The sequence below is a fragment of the Hyperoodon ampullatus genome (assembly GCF_949752795.1).
Source record: "Hyperoodon ampullatus genome assembly, chromosome: 1".
In the NCBI taxonomy this organism is placed as follows: domain Eukaryota; kingdom Metazoa; phylum Chordata; class Mammalia; order Artiodactyla; family Ziphiidae; genus Hyperoodon; species Hyperoodon ampullatus.
The window spans coordinates 187,694,824-187,717,849 of record NC_136914.1 but is presented as its reverse complement, the minus strand read 5'-3'; the positions used below and the strand labels follow the sequence as shown (position 1 = coordinate 187,717,849).

Sequence of the window (23,026 nt, the reverse complement as noted above, 5' to 3'; positions counted from 1 at the left end):
AACCTCATGTGCATTTGGATAGGACATGATTGGAGTCCCTTTTCCTTCCCTCGACCAAAAGGGAAGAGGGGGCAATGTTGTGGACCCCGGCCTGAGATACATGGCAGTGCCAGCTGCCCCCTACCCACCCTGTCCCCAGTTTCTCCACTCTGATGATTGATGCCTGCTTCTCAAAACTTCCTAATCACAAAAGGATAGCTCCCACCCACTGTGGCTCAATTTGGGACCTCGAAGCATGGCAGGGCTATGGATCTCTTCTTCCTCCTCCCAAAAGGAGGCTCATAAATGGATGTTAAATTTTGTCAAAAGTTTTTTCTGCATCTTTTGAGATGATCCTATGGTTATTCTTCAATATCACACTGACTAACTTGCAGATGCTGAACCCTCCTTTATCCCTGGAACAAATCCCACTTGATCATGGTATATGATCCTTTTAATGTATTGTTGGATTCAGTTTTGTATTTTGTTGAGGATTTTTGTACCTGTGTTCATCAGTGATACTGGCCTGTAGTCTTCCTTTTTTTTGTGTGCTGTCAGGCAATGCTGGCCCCATAGAATGAGTCCAGGAGTGTTCCTTCCTCTGTAATTCTTTAGAATAGTTTGAGAAGGATAGGTATAAACTCTTCTCTAAATGTTTGGGAGAATTTGCCTGTGAAGTCATCTGGTCCTGGACTTCTGTTTGTTGGAGTTTTTAAATTATTGATTCAATTTCATTACTGTAAATTGGTCTGTTGATATTTTCTGTTCCTGGTTCAGTCTTGGGAGATTTTACATTTCTAAGAATTTGTCCATTTCTTTTAGGTTGTCCATTTTATTGGCATATAGTTGTTTGCAGTAGTGTCTTATGATCCTTTGTACTTCTGTAGTGTTGGTTGTAACTTCTTTTTCATTTCTGATCTTATTGATTTGGGCCCTTTCCCTTTTTTTTCTTGGTGAATCTGGCTAAAGTTTATCAATTTTGTTTATCTTTTCAAAGAACTAGCTTTTGGTTTCATTGATTTTTTTCCTACTTAGTCTCTGTTTCACATATTTCTGTTCTCATCTTTCATTTCTTTCCTTCTAACTTTGGGTTCGGTTTATTTCTCTAGTTCCTTTAGGTATAAGGGTAGATTGTTTGAGGTTTTTCTTGTTTCCTGAGGTATGCTTGTATTGCCATAAACTTCCCTCTTAGAACTGCTTTTGCTGCATCTCACAGGTTTTGGATCATTGTGTTTTTTGTTTTCATTTGTCTCTAGGTAATTTTTGATTTTCTCTTTGATTTCTTCAGTGATCCATTGGTTGTTTAGTAGCATACTAATTAGCTTCCATATGTTTGTGTTTTTTACAATCTTTTTATTATAGTTGATTTCTAGTCTCATAGTATTGTGGTAGGAAAACATGCTTGATATGATTTCAATTTTCTTAAATTTACTGAGGTTTGTTTTGTGGCCTAGCATGCGATCTACCCTGCAGAATGTCCCATGTGCACTTAAAGAATCTGTATTCCTGTTTTCAGGAAGAATGCTCTCCCTGTATATCAATTAAGTCCATCTGGTCTAAAGTGTAGTTTAAGGCCAGTGTTTTCTTATTGATTTTCTATCTGGATAATCTGTTCATTGAGGTAAGTGGGGTTTTAAAGTCTCCTATTATTGTTGATTTCTCCTTTTATGTCTGTTAATATTTGCCTTATGTATTGAGGTGCTCCTATGTTGGGTGCATATGTATTTATAATTGTTATACGTTTTTGGATTGATCACTTGGGCATTATGCAGTATCTTGTAACAGTTTTCTTTAAAGTCTATTCTGTCTGATAAGTATTGCTGTTCCAGCTTTCTTTTGATTTCCATTTGCATGGAGTAATTATTCTCAACTCCTCACTTTCAGTCTCTGTGTGTCTTTAGATCTGAAGTGAGTCTCTAATAGGCAGCATATACATAGGTCTTATTTTTGTATCCCTTCAGCCACTCTGTCTTCTGATTGGAGCATTCAGTCCATTTACATTTTTTTTTTAAGTAATTAATTTATTTTTTGGCTGCATTGGGTCTTTGTTTCTGCACGCGGGCTTTCTCTAGTTGTGGTGAGGGGGGGTTACTCCTAGTTGCAGTGTGCGGGCTTCTCATTGTGATGGCTTCCCTTTGTTGTGGAGCATGGGCTCTAGGCACGTGGGCTTCAGCAGTTGTGGCACACAGACTCAGCAGTTGTGGCTTGTGGGCTCTAGAGTGCAGGCTCAGTAGTTGTGATGCACAAGCTTAGTTGCTCTGTGGCATGTGGGATCTTCCTGGACCAGGGGTCAAACCCATGTCCCCTGTGTTGGCAGGCGGATTCTTAACCACTGCGCCACCAGGGAAGTCCCAGTCCATTTACATTTAAGGTAATTATTGATATGTATGTGCTTGCCATTTTGTTAATTGTTTTAGTAGGCCTTTTTTTTCTTTTTTGTTTTTTTCTCTTTTGATTTGATGTCTATCTTTAGTGTTGTGTTTGGATTCCTTTTTATTTTTTTGTGTGTATATGTATATCAATATTTTGGGTTTGTGGTTACAATCAGGTTTTTACATAGCAGTCTATGTATATATAGACTGTACACACACACACACAAAACTTAAGTTGCTGATCTCTTAATTTCAAACGTATTACAAAAAACACAAAAAACCCTGCATCTGCACTCTCCTCCCCTCCATGGTTACTGTTTTTGATATCATATTTTACATCTAATTGTTTTGTGAATCCCTTAACCGCTGATTGTGGATATAGATTTTACTTTTAACCTTCCTTCTAGCTTTGTGCGAGGATGATTTCCTATCTTTACTGTGTGTTTACCTCTACTGGTGAGCTTCTCCATTGCATAATTTTTATTTCTAGTTTTGGCCTTTTCTTTTTTGCCTAGAAAAGTTTAACATTTGTTGTAAAGCTAGTTTGGTGGTGCTGAATTCTCTTGGATTTTGTTTGTCTGTAAAGCTTTTGATCTCTCCATTGAATCTGAATGAGAGCCTTGCTGGGTAGAGTATCCGTAGTTGTAGGCTTTTTCTCTTTCATCAGTTTAAATATATGATGTCACTCTGTTCTGGCCTGCAAAGTTGCTGATGAAAAATCAGCTGATAGCCTTATGGGAATTCACTTGTATGTTATTTGCTTTTGTCTTGCTGCTTTTAACATTTTCTCTGTAATTAAATGACAAAAATTACAATATGTCATTTTGTATTTTCTTCTTTGGGTTAATCCCATATGGGACTGTCTGTGCTGCCTGGACTTGGGTAACTGTTTCGTTTCCCAGGTTAGGGAATTTTTCAGCTCTTTTGTCTTCAAATATGTTCTCAGAGCCTTTCTCTATCTTCTACCTCTGGTACCCCATTATGAGATTGTTAGTGCACTTGATGTTGTCCCAGAAGTTTCTTAAACTGTCCTCATGTTTTTTCTTTTTTCCTTTTTCTGTTCAGTGTTAGTTATCTCCACTGCTGTCTTCCAGCTCACTGACCCATTCCTTTGTATCATTTAGTCTACTATTGATTCCTTCTAGTATATTTTTCACTTCAGTTATTCTACATCTGTTTGGCGGTTCTGTATGTTTTCTTTCTGTTGAAAACACCTAACTTCTCACTCTGTGCATCCATTCTTCTGAGCTGTTTGATTTTTGATCATCTTTGTGATAGTTACCTTGAACTCTTTCTCAGATAGATTGCCTAACTCTGCTTCATTTAGTTGTTCTTCTGGGACTTTATCTTGTTACTTCATTTGAAACATGTTCCTCTGCTGCCTTGTTTTGCCTAAGTTGGTGTTACTATTTCTGGATATCTGGTAGGTTTCCTGACCTTGAACTAGTGGCCTTCTTTAGCAGACATCCTATGCATCACAGCAGCGCACTCCCCTCTTGTCAACTGAGCTATCTGTTCTGGGGTTTCCCTCATGAGGACTGCATGGATCCTTTCTTGTGGCAGGCTGACTATGTGGGTGGTCTGGTAGGCCTGACTGGCTCCTAGTCTGGTTGGCTGTGAGACCCAACAGTCAGGACTCTTCTGGAGGCTGCTGGTTTGTGGGGCTTGGTCACAAGCAGCTGACTACAGAACCCCAGGGTGCTCCAGGGCTGGCTTACTGGTGAGGAGAATCAGGGTTGCCAGCCCACTAGTGAGTGAAGCTGGGTCCTGGGGTTAGTGTCTGACTACTGACAGGCAAAGCCATCCTGGAGTCTGGCTGCAGGGTCAGATGAATTTTAAAGCTAACAATAGATTCTAATCACATCTTTAAGAAGCTATATCATGATAAATATTATCTTGAATATATAGAAGAACTAATACTTGCTAATCAATCTCAGTGGGTGAAAACTCAGAGGTCTACGTCATTTTTCTAATTCCAGGTGGACCTCTGCTATTGTTTTTAATCTTTAAAGTAAACTATTTAAAATGAGAAATTCCTTTCGAGGTTTTTTGTTCTCTAAATTTCTCTTTACCAGTAAGACAGAGTTTCCATAATATGCTTTTAAGGCTGATTACTAAAACTTTAAGAGATCTATTAGAATATAGAGTACTTTTCCTTCACTGGTAGATATGCAAGAATTCAGGAAGCCTATATAGCCTAAATATCTTAAAACATTTCTTCAATATATGGCACATTTCTGGTATTGTGTGTGAGTATGTGCACAAGTGACATTGGTAGGTTATGTATATATATCCCTTTTCTGTATATATCGTATGTTGCTATCCTACAAAGATGGCATTTAAATTTAATGTTATTTTACTGAAGAAATGGGTTATCAAAATCAGTTATTTCTGGAATTAAAATTTCTATTTTAAATAACTGGAAATGTAAAATTGCAGATGGAGATTATTTTTCCCATTTAATGAATGCAAACTCACAAGACAATTTGATGAATTTTAAATAGTTTGGAATTTCTTATTTCTAGTTTCTTAGAGAAACTACAAAATGCTAATAGACCTAAAAACTGAGAAATAACATTTTTCTAAAGTTAGACAGTAATTTTACATAGATACCTTGATATCATATCAAATCATTAGGTTGGTATTTTCAGATAGTCAAAATTATAACACTAAAAATTAAAATAAAATACATTTTTGTAAATTAGATCAGATTATTTTATGAAATACTTTTAAATATGCAAAAAGTATGAATACTTGAAATATGTATTTCATATTTTAAGATGCCATAATATGGACTTTTTAAACATTTTAAAATTATATTTATTTTTTCTTAGATTTAAAGTAATAATATGGTTATATTTATGCATATACAACAGCACTCCCTATTTTTAGTATTACCATAAATACTTCCTCTTTCAATACTTCAATATTTGTTCAGTAGAGCATCTTTCAAAATGCTCGATTGAACAAAAATTATCTGATTATTGCAAACATTTTCATGCAGGCAGAAAACACTTGAAATTTATAAATTATTTTATGTGCACAGTGAATTTTGATTAAACGTTGATTATATTGAGAAATTTTAATAATAACACTTCAAACTATTCTAAATAGACATATATGTGTCATTTAACTCAGATGGTAGTTTGTTTGTGGGATTCATGTTGATGATTTACTTGAATCAAACAAGTTTTTTGAATGCCTGCTACATACCAGGCATTTCACTACCTTCTGGGATTACAGCAATGACTCAAAGCAGATAGTCTTTGCTCTCATGAATTTTTACAATCTAACATAATGATCCTAATACATACTTCCCATTTTGAGATAAAAGGTACCATCAGTTGTTGGCAGAAAAAATACTAGCCACAGACTTACATGTTTGCCTTCCAGCTTGCCTTTCTCTTAAAGCATAACTCTATATTTATAGGACAACTGAACTCTGTTATTTACAGTAGATTCTTCTTTTTTCAACTATTATTAATATAAATACAATTATGCTTTACTCATGTAATATGACCTACAGAAGATATTTGTCACATACTAGGAATATTTGTGCCATCTCTAAATGACTGTGTCACAGAAAAAAGGTACATCTTCCTTCTTAGAGCCTTAATTTTAACTAATAGTCAACAATTTAAAAATTTTAAGTTACAGGTAAACATACCATGGAGGAGAATGTTGAATTCACAGTGATACTTAAAATACAACACAACACTTCAAAGATATTAATTTAAGTAGCATGCTTTTATATAATCAAAGCCCAAAAGATGATCTCTGAAGCCTTCTAAAAAATATAGTAATATGAATGTCTATGTGGTATCCTATCAATGCCTACAATGATAAAAGTTTTTATATACCAAATAGGAATTTCCAATCAAAAATACACAAGGTTAGAATCTTATTTAGGATTATATGTGAAGATAGTTTATTCGATTTCAAATTGCTTTTAGTCTACTCAAAGTCAAGTGTCAGTTTACTTGTTTTGCTTCAACTAAATGAAAAAATAAAAGAAGGAAGTAGCCTATGCTGGAGAATGAAAAAATACAGAGAAAATATTTTGTGAGACTTAGGTGACATTTTGAAACAAACTAAAATCAAACAAATAATTTTCTTTTGGGATATATAATAGATTTCAAAAAACAAACGGTATTAACTGACAAGAATCTATTCACTGTAGAACATTTGAGAGACATCAAAATTCAAGATGTCGAAAGAATGTGCAAATAATATAAATAAAACGTTCACTTTCATACTTGCTATTCATTACAGGATGGAAATGTAGAGGTATTAACTGGTCATTAGTAATACAAAATTAGAATGAAAAGCTTTGCTTTGAACAATGTTCCATAAAGCTTATTCACTACAAAGGAATCTTAAATTCTTTCTAAGTCTTGGGACAATTTTTCAAAGGTAGCATTTAAATTATTCACTCTGTTAATTCACGTATAACATTTAGTCTGCCTCTTGTCTATAAAAGTCCTCACATCCCTAAAAAAACACTCCTAAGGATAGTAAATGAACCCTGTAGAGATTGATAGGTTGCTAGTTCCTTACTAATAATGCCCACATCCTGCCTGTCCTAAAGATTAAGATAAAACAAAGCTCGTTATTCAGCATTTTCACCAAAACATGCTCCTATAAAGATGATCATGTTATTAAGCAAAGTGAACTGTTTTACAAATATTTTTCTGAAATGTGACTCCACTAGCACTGAATCTTTCCTTTTATATTAATGGTGTTTTGAAGACAATGTAATATAACAAAGATCTCTGGTTATAATTTTGATGGTACCACACTATCAAACTTTCAGACACTCAGCATTTATGTACCTATCATATTCACGTTTACCTTTGGAATGGTTGCAGTAATCCTCTATTATGTGTTAAATGAGGGAGTGATACCACCAAGCCAAACTGAGCAAATTAATGTATTTTCTGATCTTTTTTAGCAGACAGATTTTTTAAAGCGTAAAATTATCTGAGATTATAAATACATACACACCCAGTTGCCTATTTAAATTTTGAAGTATCTAAACTAAGATATTGAGTGAGGGACAGGAAGGAGAACTATCCTTAGTGATTTGATCTAGCAACCTATAGTTCACTATCAACTGATTTGTTGGCAAACCAAAAACATTCTGAGTAGTTTACATATATTCAATCAACATCCGTCTTCTCTGCTTCAGCCACACTTGTTATCATTCATTTTCTCCAGCCACATCTTTTTGCCGTACCTTAAACTGACCAACGATATTTTTCCTTGTAGCCTTTGAATTTTAATTTTCCTGTCTGAAATGTAAATATCCCAGCTAAGTGAGTGGCTCACATCTTCAGTCATTTTTGGTCAGGGCGCTGCTCAAATGTGGTCTCCTTAGACAGACACCTGAAAGAGCACCACTTCCTCCCCACTTGCCTATCACTCCCTGTTGTCTTGGTCTGCTTTATTTTTTTCCCTAGAGGTCCTGCTTCTGCCACCAGGAGGGCATTGGTTTTTCTTTTTTTTCTAGATTTTCTAGTATACCTTAACTGGTAGCTATTCCTTTCCTACTCAAAACCATTTTAAGAAGCAACTCTCTCAACTACACACAGGTCTGACAATTCAAATCACCGTTTTGTAGACTTGTAAATTTTTGGAGGCAGACAAACAAGGAAAATATACCAGCAAAAGCAAAAGAACAGGTAAAAGGAGATTGTTTAATGCTCTTATAATGAAAAGAACTTTGTTTCTGAGGGGTCCTGAGTTAATAAAGAGTTCTGTGCTAAGCAGCCAGCACTTGAGACTTGAATTAAGAATTACTGTTAGACAAAACTCAGAATCTAGAAAACAGAAATGAGGACTGATACTAAACAAACAAACAAAAAAACCACACAAACAAAAAAACCTTGCCTGTGGTCATCAGTGGCAAGTGGTTTGGGTAGGTTAAAAGGAACACTACAATATATTATATCTCCATATTCTACTTAAGTAAACCCATTTGTATTTTAACCAAGCTGAGTGTACTTTAATGGTATGTAGCTATGACAATTCCACAAATCTTTTATTATTGAGTACAGTTAAGAGATTCATTTTTATTCTAAGGAATAAATATATACTATTTACTGTAATTATACCATCTGATGTGAATACAAAATCTAGCTTTAGTGCATCCTTCAGTTTCATGAAGTAGCAATAGATGAAGGGATACCAAGTATTTTCATATTCGTTAATCCATATGGCACACTTAAGCATATTTAGTTGAATTACATTAACAATTCCAGGTGGAAATATGTGGCATTTGAACCTTTGTTTTGAAAACTTCTGTAGGAGGTATTTTAAGTCCGAGAACAGTTTCAAATCATCTGAGGGTTATGGTTCTCATTCAGTGATTGCTGAGAACATTTACACTGTTGATTACTATAGTCAAAAGTGACAGTAGTGGTCCATTTCAGATTTCCATTTCAGATTTCCAGTGTCCTAACAGAAAAGTCATACTTTTGTTGCCTGACAACAAAGATCAATAATCTAGCAGCCAATATTCGATCATGAGGAACAGAAGTGAAAAACCACTCATGATGAACAGGAATTGGGGAAAGAGTCATTGGGGACAGGGTAATAGTGGAATCTAAGATCATGCATAAGAAAGAGCAGTTGCAGGGCTTCCCTGGTGGCGCAGTGGTTGGGAGTCCGCCTGCCGATGCAGGGGACACAGGTTCGTGCCCCGGTCTGGGAAGATCCCACATGCCACGGAGCGGCTGGGCCCGTGAGCCATGGCCACTGAGCCTGCGCGTCAGGAGCCTGTGCTCCGCAATGGGAGAGGCCACAACGGTGAGAGGCCTGGCGTACAGAAAAAAAAAAAAAAAAAAAAAGAGCAGTTGCAGACAGAATCTCCAGGAGCTTGATGTTAAAACAAGCAAATTCCCTTCACGCCCTTCCCAAAACAATGTCATCTTATGGATGTCCTTTCCACCATGCACTTCTCTCATCATTGTTGCCTAAATTAGGAGTCAAAATATTGGTGGCTTGCAGGCCACAGGAGCCACACAGATGTATTTTGTTTGGCTAATAAAAGGAATAACAATTTAAATTAGAATGACTTATCTTTAATACACAGAATTTCCTATTCTGGAAAAAAATTGAAGGTTTCTTTCTACATGGTTATGAGTAGAGAGAACCTAATAGGTCTTCATTTCTTGCAGCACATGGCCCATTCTTATTGCCCATCAAGGCCCATGGTCCATCTTCCAATAGTCTATACAGATGAAGCCAATACTAGCTTCAATTGTCTGCCCTAGTGACAGGATTTAGATACTCTCTCTACCGAAAAATGGTTCATTATAACAGCATCACTTGGCATTAAGTGTGTATATGTGTGGCATAATTTAATTCTATATTATTCAGATTTATTTCTATTAGACATGAGATTAAAATAAAGGATTTAAAGAAAAAGGAAAAATAGAATAGAATGTTCTTTTCTTAAGTGTGTTTTTCATTTCCTTAGAAGCCAAGGGTTACTTTGCACAAGTTAATCTTTTCATCATCATTAATGTTAGCATTCTGAAACTTAAACAGTAAACAAGAGCCACTATCTTGAACAAAGTTGTTTCTTTGTATAAAACACCCTAGCTTGCTTCCCTTTTTGACTTCTGTCTGCTTTGTATAATTTTTGACTTCTGTCTGCTTTGTGTACTTCTCGTGTCCCTTATTTTATGATCATTTCACTAGATCCAGCAATACCATTGTATACTAGGTGCTATAGAGTAAACAAATGAGAAAAGGAATATCAAAAATGAAATATGATTAAATGTCAATATAATTTTAGATAACTTGAGATAGATAACAACCTATTTCCCTAATGCTTAGAAAGTTTTCAATTTACTTATTTCACAGTTATATTTTCAGAAGTTTGCAGCTACTGACCTTTCATAAAATAATACTTTGGCACAAATGAAAAGAAGCGAATGCATCGTTGCATATGTAGCTCCAGCAGTAATGAGCAGAGCCAAATTATTTTCTACTAGGACAATTGTCTTAGTCACTGTAATAAGAGGATTAAAATACATGAGGAATTGGATATGATTTTTTTACATCAACTTAGGTCTAATATTGACAAGTGTATTTTGGATAGTTTCATTTAACTTCTTCAAAGCTTACAAAAAATTATATTTCCTCATCAATGTGTATGCCTTTCACTAGAAAGAACTCAGAATGACTTAATGATGACTGGGAAAAGTAAAGAATAGAGTAGCAAAGAAATTTGTAATCATGATTTTGGGGCTATGCAACATCCACAGCAATCTAGCCAGAAGACCACTAATGTCTTATAAAAATATTTAATATTTTGGCAGTTAAGAATCAAGTTTGGATGTTATAAAATTATAGAACAGTGGGAATATATTTTTCCCCATTTATCCAGAAAAAAAACCTCTCATATTGCACTAAAGGTCATTTGCTTGATGTCAATGTGGATGATCTTGTATAACCTGAACAAAGTTTTAGTTTTAATACTTCAAAAGCTTGTACAGTCATCTATTAATCTACCTTCATCTGTATAGAACTTCTATTGTTAGAGTTGCTGTGTTTCATAAGGCTTTATGCAGCAGACTATACATTTTTTTTTAAAAAAATTATTGTTTCAAATAGAATTCTAGCATTTGTTGATGAAAACCACTAGAGAGACAAACACTATTTACCTTAGTGATAAGGCAACAATGCAGAATAGAGGTAGGATAAAAGTGCCTTAGAAAGTAATTGTTTAAAACCAAATCCTTAGAACTATCCCTCCCATAGGACATATATACTAGATCCCTCTCTCACTTTTATTTTCATGAGTAAAGCTCTGTACAAATTTTCAAAAGCTTAATATCTAAGAACATGTTCTATACTTCAGGTTTCATTTAATATGTAAATTATGTTGGCAACACTTTGTTATATGTCATATTTGAAATAACCAGAATTGTTATCATAGAACTGAGAGAGAATTAAATCCAGATCTTAAGCTGTATCTTTGTCCTGACACATTGAAAGAAACATGGCCTAAGAATAGGCCCAGATAAGGATTTCTATCTTTAATAACATTTCTCCCAAACATTTACATGAGCTGAGGACTCTATGGCAACTATATTGAAACATTTTTCCACCTACTATATAATCTCTAGCACCTTTAACCTCTTGGTGGCATCTTCAACCACTTTCAGTTTACCCCAATAGAACATTGTCATCCAGTCTGCCTGATAACTTGCCATCTTGGTTTCTCAGTTTCCTCTCTTCTCAGCCTCTTGTGCAGTCTCTCATCTGGGGTTCTAGTCATCTTCTACTATGAGGTATTCTACAGAGTTTATTCTTATTCTACTATAGTTGTTCTTGCAAAAATTTTCCGCCAGTTTAGACCTTGCTCTCTTTAGAGAATGAAAGAGAAGAATGAAGATAAATAGGCAAAAAGGGAGGGTTCTGAACCCTTGGATGTAAAAAAACAAAAAAAACAAAAAAAAACAAAAAAAAACACATTACACTTTTTTTTTTTTACACTTTGTTTAAACGTTGGGAATATTCATACAGAAACATTGGTTATTTAAGACTTTTCTTTCCATGAGTGCAAGACCTGTTTTACTAAGAGTATGTGAAACTCTACTTGCAACCCTTTGGAGGTGTGTAAGGCAGAGTTTGGCAAACTCCCTTGCTATAAATCTAAGGTATGTAATTGGCAACTATAAGGAAAGAAGAACATCAACATAAAACTTTAATCTTCTACTCTTCCAAGCTTAGTGATTTTTGACAACAGAAGGAAAAGGATGATGATGAGCAACTTGCAAATGCCCCTCAACAACATAATTGTTTCTAATGAACTATCAACTTCCCTTTGCCCCCCTAGCTCCATGCTTGGGCCAGAGAAACCCCACAGAAGGAGTGACCAACTGAATTCATTGTTCCTTTCTATAACCTCCTCTACCTCCCTAGAAGTACAGGAGGGTCTGTAATACTCAACCCAGTTCACACCTGGTTCTGCCATGTGTGCTGACCAGGACACATTCTCATTGAATCAGCTGTGGCATCCTCTGTTGACAGCTACTTTCATAATGTGAAGACACTCCATCACCTTTCATTTCTCAAATTTGCTGTGAGCCCACAGTATCTTAACTGGAAATCCATAAAGAACATTTAGGATGAGCCTCCTAATCTCTCACCTACATAGTGATATCCTTTTGCATCTGAGCCTGTTTATTTTTGTACAATTATGGTGTATGTTCAAACCATGACTTCAAATCATTTTCTTGTCCCCTTGACTCAGCACTGCCTATGTATTTACCCAGTTTCTAAGAATTAGTCTGAACCAGTCATTCCAAAGTCTTTTTGAATGCCATTCCATAGTTGTTGTAAAGCAGCCAGGGCCCTGACTTGGCTGGCACCCAGAGGCAAGGTTTAAATAGTTCCAGTGTAACTGTTCCTGACCTCACTCCTTCCTGTAAGGACTGAATGCCATTAGGCAACTCTGAGTCCTGTGAATCTAAAAATGTATTTCCAGAAATATTTTTTTAAAACTTAGTTTTTTTTAGAGCAGTGTTTTAAGTTCACAGTGAAAAGGAGAGGGAGACAGAGTTTTCCCATATACCCCTTGGCCCCCTTCCCCCCGACATGCATAGCCTTCCCCATTATCAACATCATTCACTCGAATGGTACTTTTTTTTTTTAAACAAGGATGAACCTACACTGACACATCATAATCAGCCAAAGTCCACAGTTTATCTTAGGTTTCCTTTTGGTGTTGTACATTCTATTGGTTTGGACAAATGTATTATGACATGTATCCATCCTTAGAATATCATGCAGAGTGTTTTCACTGCCCTAAAAATCCTCTTTGCTCTGCCTATCTTCCCCCAACTCACCCCTGGAAACTACTGATATTTTAATTTTTCCCATATTTTTATCTTTTCCAAAATGTCATAGTTGAAATTGTACAGTACATGTTTCCTTTGGCTTGGCTTCTTTCACTTAGTAAAATGCACCAAAGTCTCCTCCATGTCTTTTCATGGCTCTTGATAGCTCATTTGTTTTTAGTCTGTACTTGTCTGGATGTACATAGTTTACTTATCTATTCACTTACTAAAGACATCTTGCTTACTTCCAAGTTTGGGCAATTATGAATTAAGCTGCTGTAAATGTTCATGTGCAGGTTTTTGTGTATACATAAGCTTTTCTGGAAAAAAATTTTGCATATTTTTAAATAATCTAAGTCTGTTGCTTGGTACACATTCTCCTCTCTAAATGCAAATACTCATTAAACATTTTCTACATACTAGTTCTAGAGCTTTCTGGTGGTGGTCAGGAACCAATGTGATTCTCTTAATGGGTTGACTTTGTGTTCTTACCACATAAGCTTGATTTTCTGGTAGTTGTGATGAAAATAAACTCCAGGTTCAGATCGAGGGTGATATAATGAATCTGTTATCAATATACTACTGAGGACAAGGACCAAGGATAGGAACAATCTAACAGGTCCCAGGGTGAAAAAGAAGTTTATGGATCTCTACCTGTTAAATTTTTAATTCTTTAAAACATATACAGATGTGCAAATTAATTTAGCATATATATTCATAAAAAGGAAGTATTTCCATCCCACAGAGTATAAAAATCTTGAAACATGCAGATGCATGTGACAAATAGTGGACATTCTATGAATGTACCTTAGTGACTTATATAAGAAAATTAAGTATATATTTTTAAATACCTGAGTTAAAAAAAATACCCGAGTTATTTAAAAGCTATACTATAGTAGTATAGTAGAGGATGTATTTGACAATGGAGATTGTTCTGCTGTAGACATCAATAAAGTAAGCCAAAGCAAGTTGACACCCAAACTTACTAGTTTGGCTTAATAAAGGATTTGCTATGCCTTACTTTTATGAAGCCCCAGAACATTTAAAAATAGGTGCTTATTTTTCTGGTAAAATAGGATACCCACATGTTTTATTACTACCAATTAAAAAGATGCAAGAAAAAAGAAACCAAGAGTTTAAGAGCCAGACTAGAATTAACTGTCCTATTGGGAAGTTTCTTAGATTACCTAAAGAAAAATATGAAAACACTTTCATGGATTGTTTCCTTTAGACTTTTAAGGCAAGAATGATTGCACACTACATTGTAATATCTGGCAGAGGTTCATTTGATCACCATATTTTTAGAAATTTAATGTGAAAGAGAAATGTAAAACCTTTAATCTCTAGATTGGTATTTATACTCCTTATGATGACACTCAAATAACTTGGCAGCATTCTGAGTAGTTGGCAGTTTCTACAAAATATGCCAATTAAAGAGCACAACAACTACATCATGTCACATTCTTCTAAAATATAAATATTGAACTTTCACCACATGCCATCATGCAGAACTGATATGACAACATCTTTGTAGACTTCCTGAGCTCCTTTAAAAAGTGGGATCTAATCAACACAAGGAAAGGTAAAATATCATTACTGTGGCTATAATTATCTGGTTGGCAAAATAAGCTCTATATAGAATTACATGTTAAAACAACTATTTAGTAAAATTAAATGCTTTAGTTCAGCTCAGCTTATATGTTCAAGGGAATTGGTGAACAATGAGAAAATATAGATTGGTTTTCTATCACGTTTATTTTTTTGTCTCTGGTTAAAAAGCAATCTTTTTATTGTAGGACATTTAGAAAACAGATTTGTTGACAGGAAAGTAGTTAATGATAAACCATAATCTTACATGTGAGATGAAATTTTTCTGGTATAGTATTTATATATATATATTTTCTGTAGATACATATAGGACTTATTTCTAATTTATTTAAATGCATCCTAATAACTCATTATCTTCATATTCTTTCAAGCTCAATAGGGACTTTTTAAAAATAAAAAAACGTGTAATTTTTATAATATTTCTATAATTTAGTACAGACACTTACATTTGTTTAAACAAAGGCCAGCAGTGTTGTAGACATTTTTGGCTGATTCCAAAGGAAGTGAAAGATGTTCAAGAATAAAAATTTATGACAATTCTTCTAAGAAGTAAAATAAATGTTTCTAGTAAAGCATAATAAATACTGATACATGATAAAGTGAACCAACACAGGTATTATGTGTACTATAGAAATTTTCAAAATACACGTAGGTTGAATTTCAGGGAAAAGTCACTTTCCAATAAACCACTTGACATTCTTTTTTAAAAAGACATCAATCTGGCAAAACAGTGTTGAGCCTAGACAGAAAGTACAAATCAAACCCAGTGGAAAGTCTGTTACAGAATTAGTAGACAAAATGAGTCACAGAACATTCTCATTTTAAAATAGTTTGAAATAGAAACCAAGACTCAAGGGATTTCCACTTTACTGTTACCTAATAGAGGAGGAGAATCTCTAAATATCTGTAAAGTTTAGAGAGACTAAGAGAGTGTTGGGGAACAAAAGTGCTAATTTTTTGTTAAGGAAAATTAAATTTTTGAAGATTGTAATATAAATTAGGAATTAGTTGTTAATTATGGCAGACTGAGTGAAAATTCAGATTTCCTCCTCTGCTCTAGACCTTTTGTCAGCTTTCTGTTCCCAAGCACTTTGTTTTCCTAGTAACTATTTATTTTTTTAAGATTTTTTTTGATGTGGACCATTTTAAAAGTCCTTATTGAATTTCTTACAATATTGCTTCTGTTTTATGTTTTTTGGGTTTTTTTTGGCCACGAGGCATGTGGGATCTTAGCTCTGTGACCAGGAATCAAACCCGCACCCCTTGCATTGGAAGGCAAAGTCTTAACCACTGGACCACCAGGGAAGTCCCCCTAGTAACTATTCTTAAATCACCATGTCTAATAGATTATGGATCTTAATCCTTACCAGACTGTAGCAAATTTAAATTAGCAGTGCAGAGCTTACCTTGTGGTCCATTTCTTTCGGAGAAATACACTAGATAACAGTATGTGTGATAATCAACTCTACCTATTGACAAAGAAAAGTTCTAGCCAGTATCTAGATGCATTTTTAGACTGATTGTGAATCAGATGACTTCTCTGCAATCAAAACTAAACATTTCTATTCATTAAGTCTCTCATAATGTAATCCAAATAAAGTATTTCCAGTTAATGTCCCAATTTAAAGTCATACAGGGAAGAAATTAAAGATGAACTGTCAGTGGATTTGCTTTGAAGCTTTCATTTAGTACTTCCACACATATCAAATCTAGGTTTGAAATGAGAAATCCCTCTTAGGTCACTTTTAAAACACATAGCTTACTCACCATTCCGACTCTCTTCATCAATGGCAACTATGGTGGCTGGCGGTCCCCCCCTAGCTAGTTTGCAATCTAAAGAGAAAACAAGACAAATTAAGAAGTAGCTACTGCAGGAGCACTCACCCTGAGATTAAATTCATTGAGATGTATATTGATATTTAAAAAGAAAAATCCTACAATCAAATTAATATGCATCATTTCTTTTAACAATTTTTTATTTTTTAAAAATTCTTGTAAGAGCTATATAGATTCCTTACCACATCGTAACAAAGACACTTTGTATGCCATGAAACTGTTCAAATCTTACTGCAAAACACCAGCAGAGACCACTGGAGAGCAGAGGTCCTTCAGGACAGAGATAACAGGATGGTAATTTAACCCATAAAAACAACATAAAGGGATGATTAACAAGGATAAATTGTAATTAAAGCATCACAACAGAAACAAACATGATTGAACTTTAATTGTAATAAAGGATCTAATTAAAAAGAGTGAATAGATCTTTAATAATGTTCTAAAGAGTATAAAACAAAGACAGACAAGCAATGTTCATGAGGTTGTTTGAGATTTTATTTTTGTCATCTTACCCTCATATTGCCAGTCTGGAGTCAAAAGTATAGAGTCATCAATGGAAGCAGATCAGAAAAATGAAAGAAAGGAAGAAAGAATACATGTATATATTTAGCGAGGATTTAAAGACATAAATAGCATTATACAATAACAGATACATCACCTAATGATTTCTGGAAATGAAATATATAAAATCCTTAGATTTTTGTAATTCTAACACAGTAGTAACAAGTTAACTTGATAATATATGTCATTAACATCTTAAAAATTATAGATCAACTCGAACATAACTTACAGTGCACCTATGTGTCTTATGAAAATGTAAATAAAATTACTTATGAATTGTCTATTATCCCTGTGTTGAACAAACCTTAAGAATAGTGCCTGTCAATCAGTAGTGATTAATTTGTTATTTCAAACAATGCTAATACTGAAGTATCTCATGATAATGAACATATAAATAGTATCATGAGCTATAACATCCATGATAATTAAAATATGAAAGTTTTGCCTGGAAGATGTCAAAAGTACACTTCTGAGACATAAAGCACTCTCCCAGGAGGTACTCGGTCAGCCTGATAGGGCTGTGTCACACAGTTAAATGTACATGGCACAGTCCTGTGACTGCAACATAAACTGGCTTAAAGCCATCCAAGTATGTGTGCTATTTGGAAGATGATTTCAAGGTTTACTATTTATCTATTAAAATTCTGCTATTATGTACATGGGCATGAATAAAAAAGGCTTTGGCAAGCATTGTTCTATATTGTAAGATATGTGCTCTCCCATATGAAGCTTAAAATATCAGAAATCTCCAGTTTTTCTCTCTTCATCCTGGTCAGTATTCAAGGAGTTTCAGGTCACAGCATTTTTAGATCTAAAATATTGCATTACACTTCATCCTCTCCTTCCTATACCCCCTGACATAGCACAGCTCCTCACTATTTGTCACCTCTACTCTTGCAGTGGTTTCCTCACTGATCCCCTAGAAGCTTTGTTCTCATTCTGCATTCATTTATTAATTTCATGAGAATTATTTTATGCACCCAAATCAAAGGTAAAATAATGGTACTTCTCTGCACAAAGAACTTAAGTTTCCTTTGGAGTGAAGAAAATTGTCTTCGAATATCATTCAAAGGATGTCATGGTCTTAACATTGTTTACTTAGAATTAAGCACTGTGCCCTTCAGTCACATCAGAGCCCTTACTCTTGCTAGAACGTATCTTGCATTATTAAGGAAGTTTTGTCACCTAAATTCATTTCTGCCTCTACTCCTGCCTGGCTAGTCTCTGCTTCTGTTGGTAGAACTAGATTTCACCTATTCCATGAAAACTTGTCTATTTCCCCAGTCAGAATTTATCTTTTACTTCCATGTTCTCATAATACTTTGTTCATCTAGTTTTTTATTCATCTATGCATTCAAAAATTATTCAGTCAAATTTGTAGATAACTTACTACGTGCTGAACATGGGAATTAAAAACCAACAACTTCTTTCGTCATGGATCTGAGTCATCAGATAAAAGACTCATAAACAACCACATAGGTATGGCACAGTGTGGTCTATGTGAGTCAGTTCTTTAATAAATTCATTAACAACACAAACGATTAAAATACAGAGAATGCCTGCTGGGAGTGGAAATGGGATACACAAGAAGGCAGAGGCAATCTGTGGAAAGAATAAAGGAAACATGACCAGTTCTTACAAGATGCAATTCTTGGATTACCAACATGCCTTCTGTTTGTATTTCAAAGAGTAGTTACCTTTCAATACTATTTTCTCTCTCCTCACTCTCCTTCTCTTTCTCTCTCCCTCCCTCCCTCCATATAATATATATATATATATATATATATATATATATATATATATATATAATATTTATATATGAGGTCACTGCCTTAGTTAAGATCCTCAAAGCTGCAAAGTAGAGAAAAAGTGTGGTGAATCTGCATGTGAATATTGATAGAGGCATAGATATTTAATCAATAACTTTATAGGCAGGCAGGATAAAGGGAAAGGAAAGAAGGAGAAAGCTAGGCATACATATACAAAAACCTCTCACCATTTGGTTACTATTACATTTATGGGTAGACTTTTTCTACACATCTAAGTCAAGTATGAATCCCCATATTCCAGCCCTACCTCCCTCCCTTACCCTTCCCAATCTCAGTTTATTCTTTAGCCACAACAAACCAAGTTTGCTGTGCCATCTGCCAAAATGCCCTTCCTCATCTTCTACCCCTGGTTAACTTCTGTTTCTCTTTCAAGAACCTGGCAAGGAATCACATCTTCTAGAAAATCTTCCTTGTTGTTGTCTAGATTAAATGCCTCTTCTCTGCATTCCTCCAATATACACTGTATTCTACTGGAAAAATTACTTCATAAAAAATATATTAGTATTTTCTTCTCATAAAAGCTCTTTCAGACCAAGTCTGTGTCACATTTATATATCTAAGTAACCTCAGAATCAGACTAGAGTTGATCCTGAAAGGATGTTTGTTGAATTTTTCTGAACTGCAGTCAGCCCAGCTGCAGTCTCTCATTGAATATCCCTCCATGAGTGCTGCTCAGAAGTCACCATTCTCATTATGTCCTCACCAACAGAAACAGCCCAGGAATATAGGTGCAGCTACAGTTCCTCCCAGTCAGACCCCTTTAGATGACTTTCACTCAGCTTTATTCTTTTAGCAGCTTCCAAAACCCCACAATAAGATATTTTTCATACCCAACCAACAAACTTTCTTTATTCTGAATCAAAACAAAAATGATTAAAAAATTTTGACTCAAACACTAATGAAGAGAGGTTAGTCAGATACATAAAAGTAATCTATTAATAACATTGTTCACAACAGCCTAAGTGTTTGCTTTGGAATGATGTGTTCATGAAAGTATAATTAGTTTTGAAATGCACAGAAATATTTTTAATGACAAGTATATTCAGAACTGTCTTGAAAAAAAGTAATTTTGGATGGAGTAACCAGGATGTATCATGTATGCAAAATATCCAAATGGAGATCAAAGTGAAAACTAGAAAGAAATTTGGGGGCTGGGTGATCCTGCTCTCTACAGTCTATGGATAATCTGTCTGCCAAGGAAAGACAGGTTAGCTGATGATACCTGTGCCTTGGAAACAAACTTCTGTAATCTATTTAATTTCACCCTTGACTGTCCAGGTTAAATCACAAATTCATTGTTTTTCTTGCCTCAAAATTCTAACCACTCAGGCCCCTACCTGATTCCCATATCCAATTTGTTGTAAAGTGCAAGATATGAATACAAATAGCTGAATGCCCAGTGTGATTTATTTCCACAAATTTGTCATCAAGCTAAAAATAAGCCATATATTTTTTCTGTATATTTTTAAATTTCATGCAACAAATCAGATTAAAACCTAAAAATGTATTAGCAAGATATGGAATGACTGGTTTCAAGTGAAATGAACCTGTGATATACTGTTCTTATTATGACCTGAAGCTTAAGATCATGTTACTCTACAAAGAGAATATCCAGAATTGTCCATATATGTTCATTCCTTACTAGGAAGAGAGAACAACCAGGTAGACCCTATTTCCACCTTAGCCTAGTCTCAAAACTTCCATTTAAGTTCAAACAATGTCTGTTTTTAAAAAATTATTGTATTTATTTATTTTTGGCTGCTTTGGTTCTTCCCTGCTATGCACGGAGTTTCTCTAGTTGCAGAGAGTGGGGGCTACTCTTCGTTGCAATGTGTGGACTTCTCATTGCGGTGACTTCGCTTGTTTCGGAGCTCGGGCTCTAGGCACGTGGGCTTCAGTAGTTATGGTACACGTGCTCAGTAGTTGTGCCTTGTGGGGTCTAGAGCGCAGGCTCAGTAGTTATGGCGCATGGGCTTAGTTGTTCCACGGCATGTGGGATCTTCCCAGACCAGGGCTGGAACCCGTGTCCCCTGCACTGGCAGGCAGACTCTTAACCACTGCACCACCAGGGAAGCCCCAAACAATGTCTTTTTAATAAAATTTCAAATATATTGACTTTTTTCTTATATTAACATGGCAATTGCCAGCAATATGTCCAATGATTAGCATATTTCCTGCCTAGACCTCTCCTCTGAGTCTGGGTCCTGCTGCTCAGACAACATCTGTACTTGCAATTTCAAAGGTGCTTTAAATGTAACTCTCCAAAATGGATTCTAGTTGCTACCCCTCAGACCATACCTGGCCTTTTCCAGTATGTACTATTTCAGTGACTAGCACAATTTTGCACCAAGTTGCATAAACCAGAAACCAGGGGGTCACCTTTGAGCCTGCCCATCACACTTGCTTTTCTGTGTTGAATCCCTCAATAAATCTTGACTTTCATTACTACAGAAAAACTTCTTATATCCACCTACAGCTTTCAATCTGATGTCACTATGCTAATCCAATCTCTTACCTAGTCTAACAGGTTTTCCTAACTGTTCACCCTACAGGCAATCTTGTCCCACTCTTTTAATTTTCTATCTTTAACCACAGTGATCTTTTACAAATTAAAACATGCTTACCAGTTAATGATGTACCATTGCTTTTACGTTAAAACAAAACTTTCATAGTCTACAACTCTCTGTATAGTATGATTTTAGAATGAAAACCAAAATTTATGGCCTACAAGGTCCTGCATGATACCGCCTTCTCCTTCCTCTCCAGTCTCATCGATTTCCATGTTCTTACTTGCTCTCTGCATTCCAGACAGGTTTTTCTTTTCTTTTCTTTAATCATGCTATCTTTTGTCCTGAGCTACCTAAAGATCTTTCCAGATTGCATTATTTCTTAATTCTAATCTTCACACTCAACCCATTATTCACTTATATATTCTTTAGAGTTTAACTTGTGCTTCGTTTTTCCAAAGAAATCATTTCCAATCCCCAGGTTCCCTGATATTTACTCAGTTAATTCTGCCTTCTAATATCAAGTTATGAATACCTGACTCCTCACTGACAGAAGACACAGTGATAATCTAGATTTTGTTTCTGTTCCTCAGAGTTGTGTTCCCAGGGCAAAGTTCCTGCCACATAGTTGTCAGCAACTGTTTCTTGAATGCAAAAATGAAGAGCCTCAACCAAATTTGCAACAATTTTTCAAAAGCCCTCTATAACTTAATCTTTTTTCTTTTAACATTTGACATGTCATTTTCATATAAAAATAATGGGGAAAGAATGTGTAACAAATTAATTATTAAAAGACAGGACCACTGATACTACCTCAGCAGAAATGCAAAGGGTAGCACCACATGCCACCTGAAAATATGTCACTTTGGCATGTGGAGCTGAAGGCAATAAAGACCCAGCAGACTCAGCAAAAGCCTTTTTTTTTTCCCCTCCTTTTAACAGCCTAAAAGAATTTAGAAAGGGGGCCTATACCAGGAAGAGAGCTATTACTAGAGATAATTTTTTCATATGAGAGAAGTTTCTGCATGCAGGGCAAACATTTGTTTACGGAACATTTCCTTTTCTCATCTTCCTGTGAACTCCCTCTTTCCCTTTGAAGTCTCCAACCACTTATCCCTTTCCTTAGCTCAGGATGGTATTTAAGCCTCAATTGCCTGGTTGTGTTTGAGTCTCATATTTTTGTACATAATTAAATTTGTTTTTCCCCTGTTAATTGTACTATTATAGGGAGGTCTCAGTCAAGAACCTAGAAATGTAGAAGAAAAATTTTTCCTTCCCTATGAGGAAAAAGCTACTATTCAAGTAAAGAAAGAGACAGTTTTGTAGGAATTCAAGATTTTGAGGGATTAGTTATGAAAGATCATAGAGAGCTCAGAATTATAAAGAGGAGTAATGAAAAGAGAAAGAGAAATTTTTCACTTGTTTCCAATTTTCGATAGTTTCTATTAGAATTCTACACTCTGACCATCCAATTGACTGAA

General features: G+C 35.1%; 1 protein-coding gene across 7 annotated transcripts in view; it reads right to left on the bottom strand.

Moving 5' to 3' along the window:
• Nucleotides 1–23,026, bottom strand: part of PCDH15 (protocadherin related 15) — a gene marked incomplete at both ends in the record, with an annotated part of 736,996 nt that overhangs the window by 572,013 nt on the left and 141,957 nt on the right. For 5 of the 7 annotated variants that reach the window (XM_079712490.1, XM_079712491.1, XM_079712492.1 and 2 more), the window contains one exon: nt 16,580–16,645. In XM_079712490.1, coding sequence (XP_079568616.1) covers nt 16,580–16,645 — 66 coding nt within the window. Of the gene's footprint in view, nt 1–16,579; nt 16,646–17,160; nt 17,176–23,026 lie in introns of all 7 variants that reach the window. The other 2 variants (XM_079712493.1, XM_079712489.1) reach the window with 1 other exon arrangement.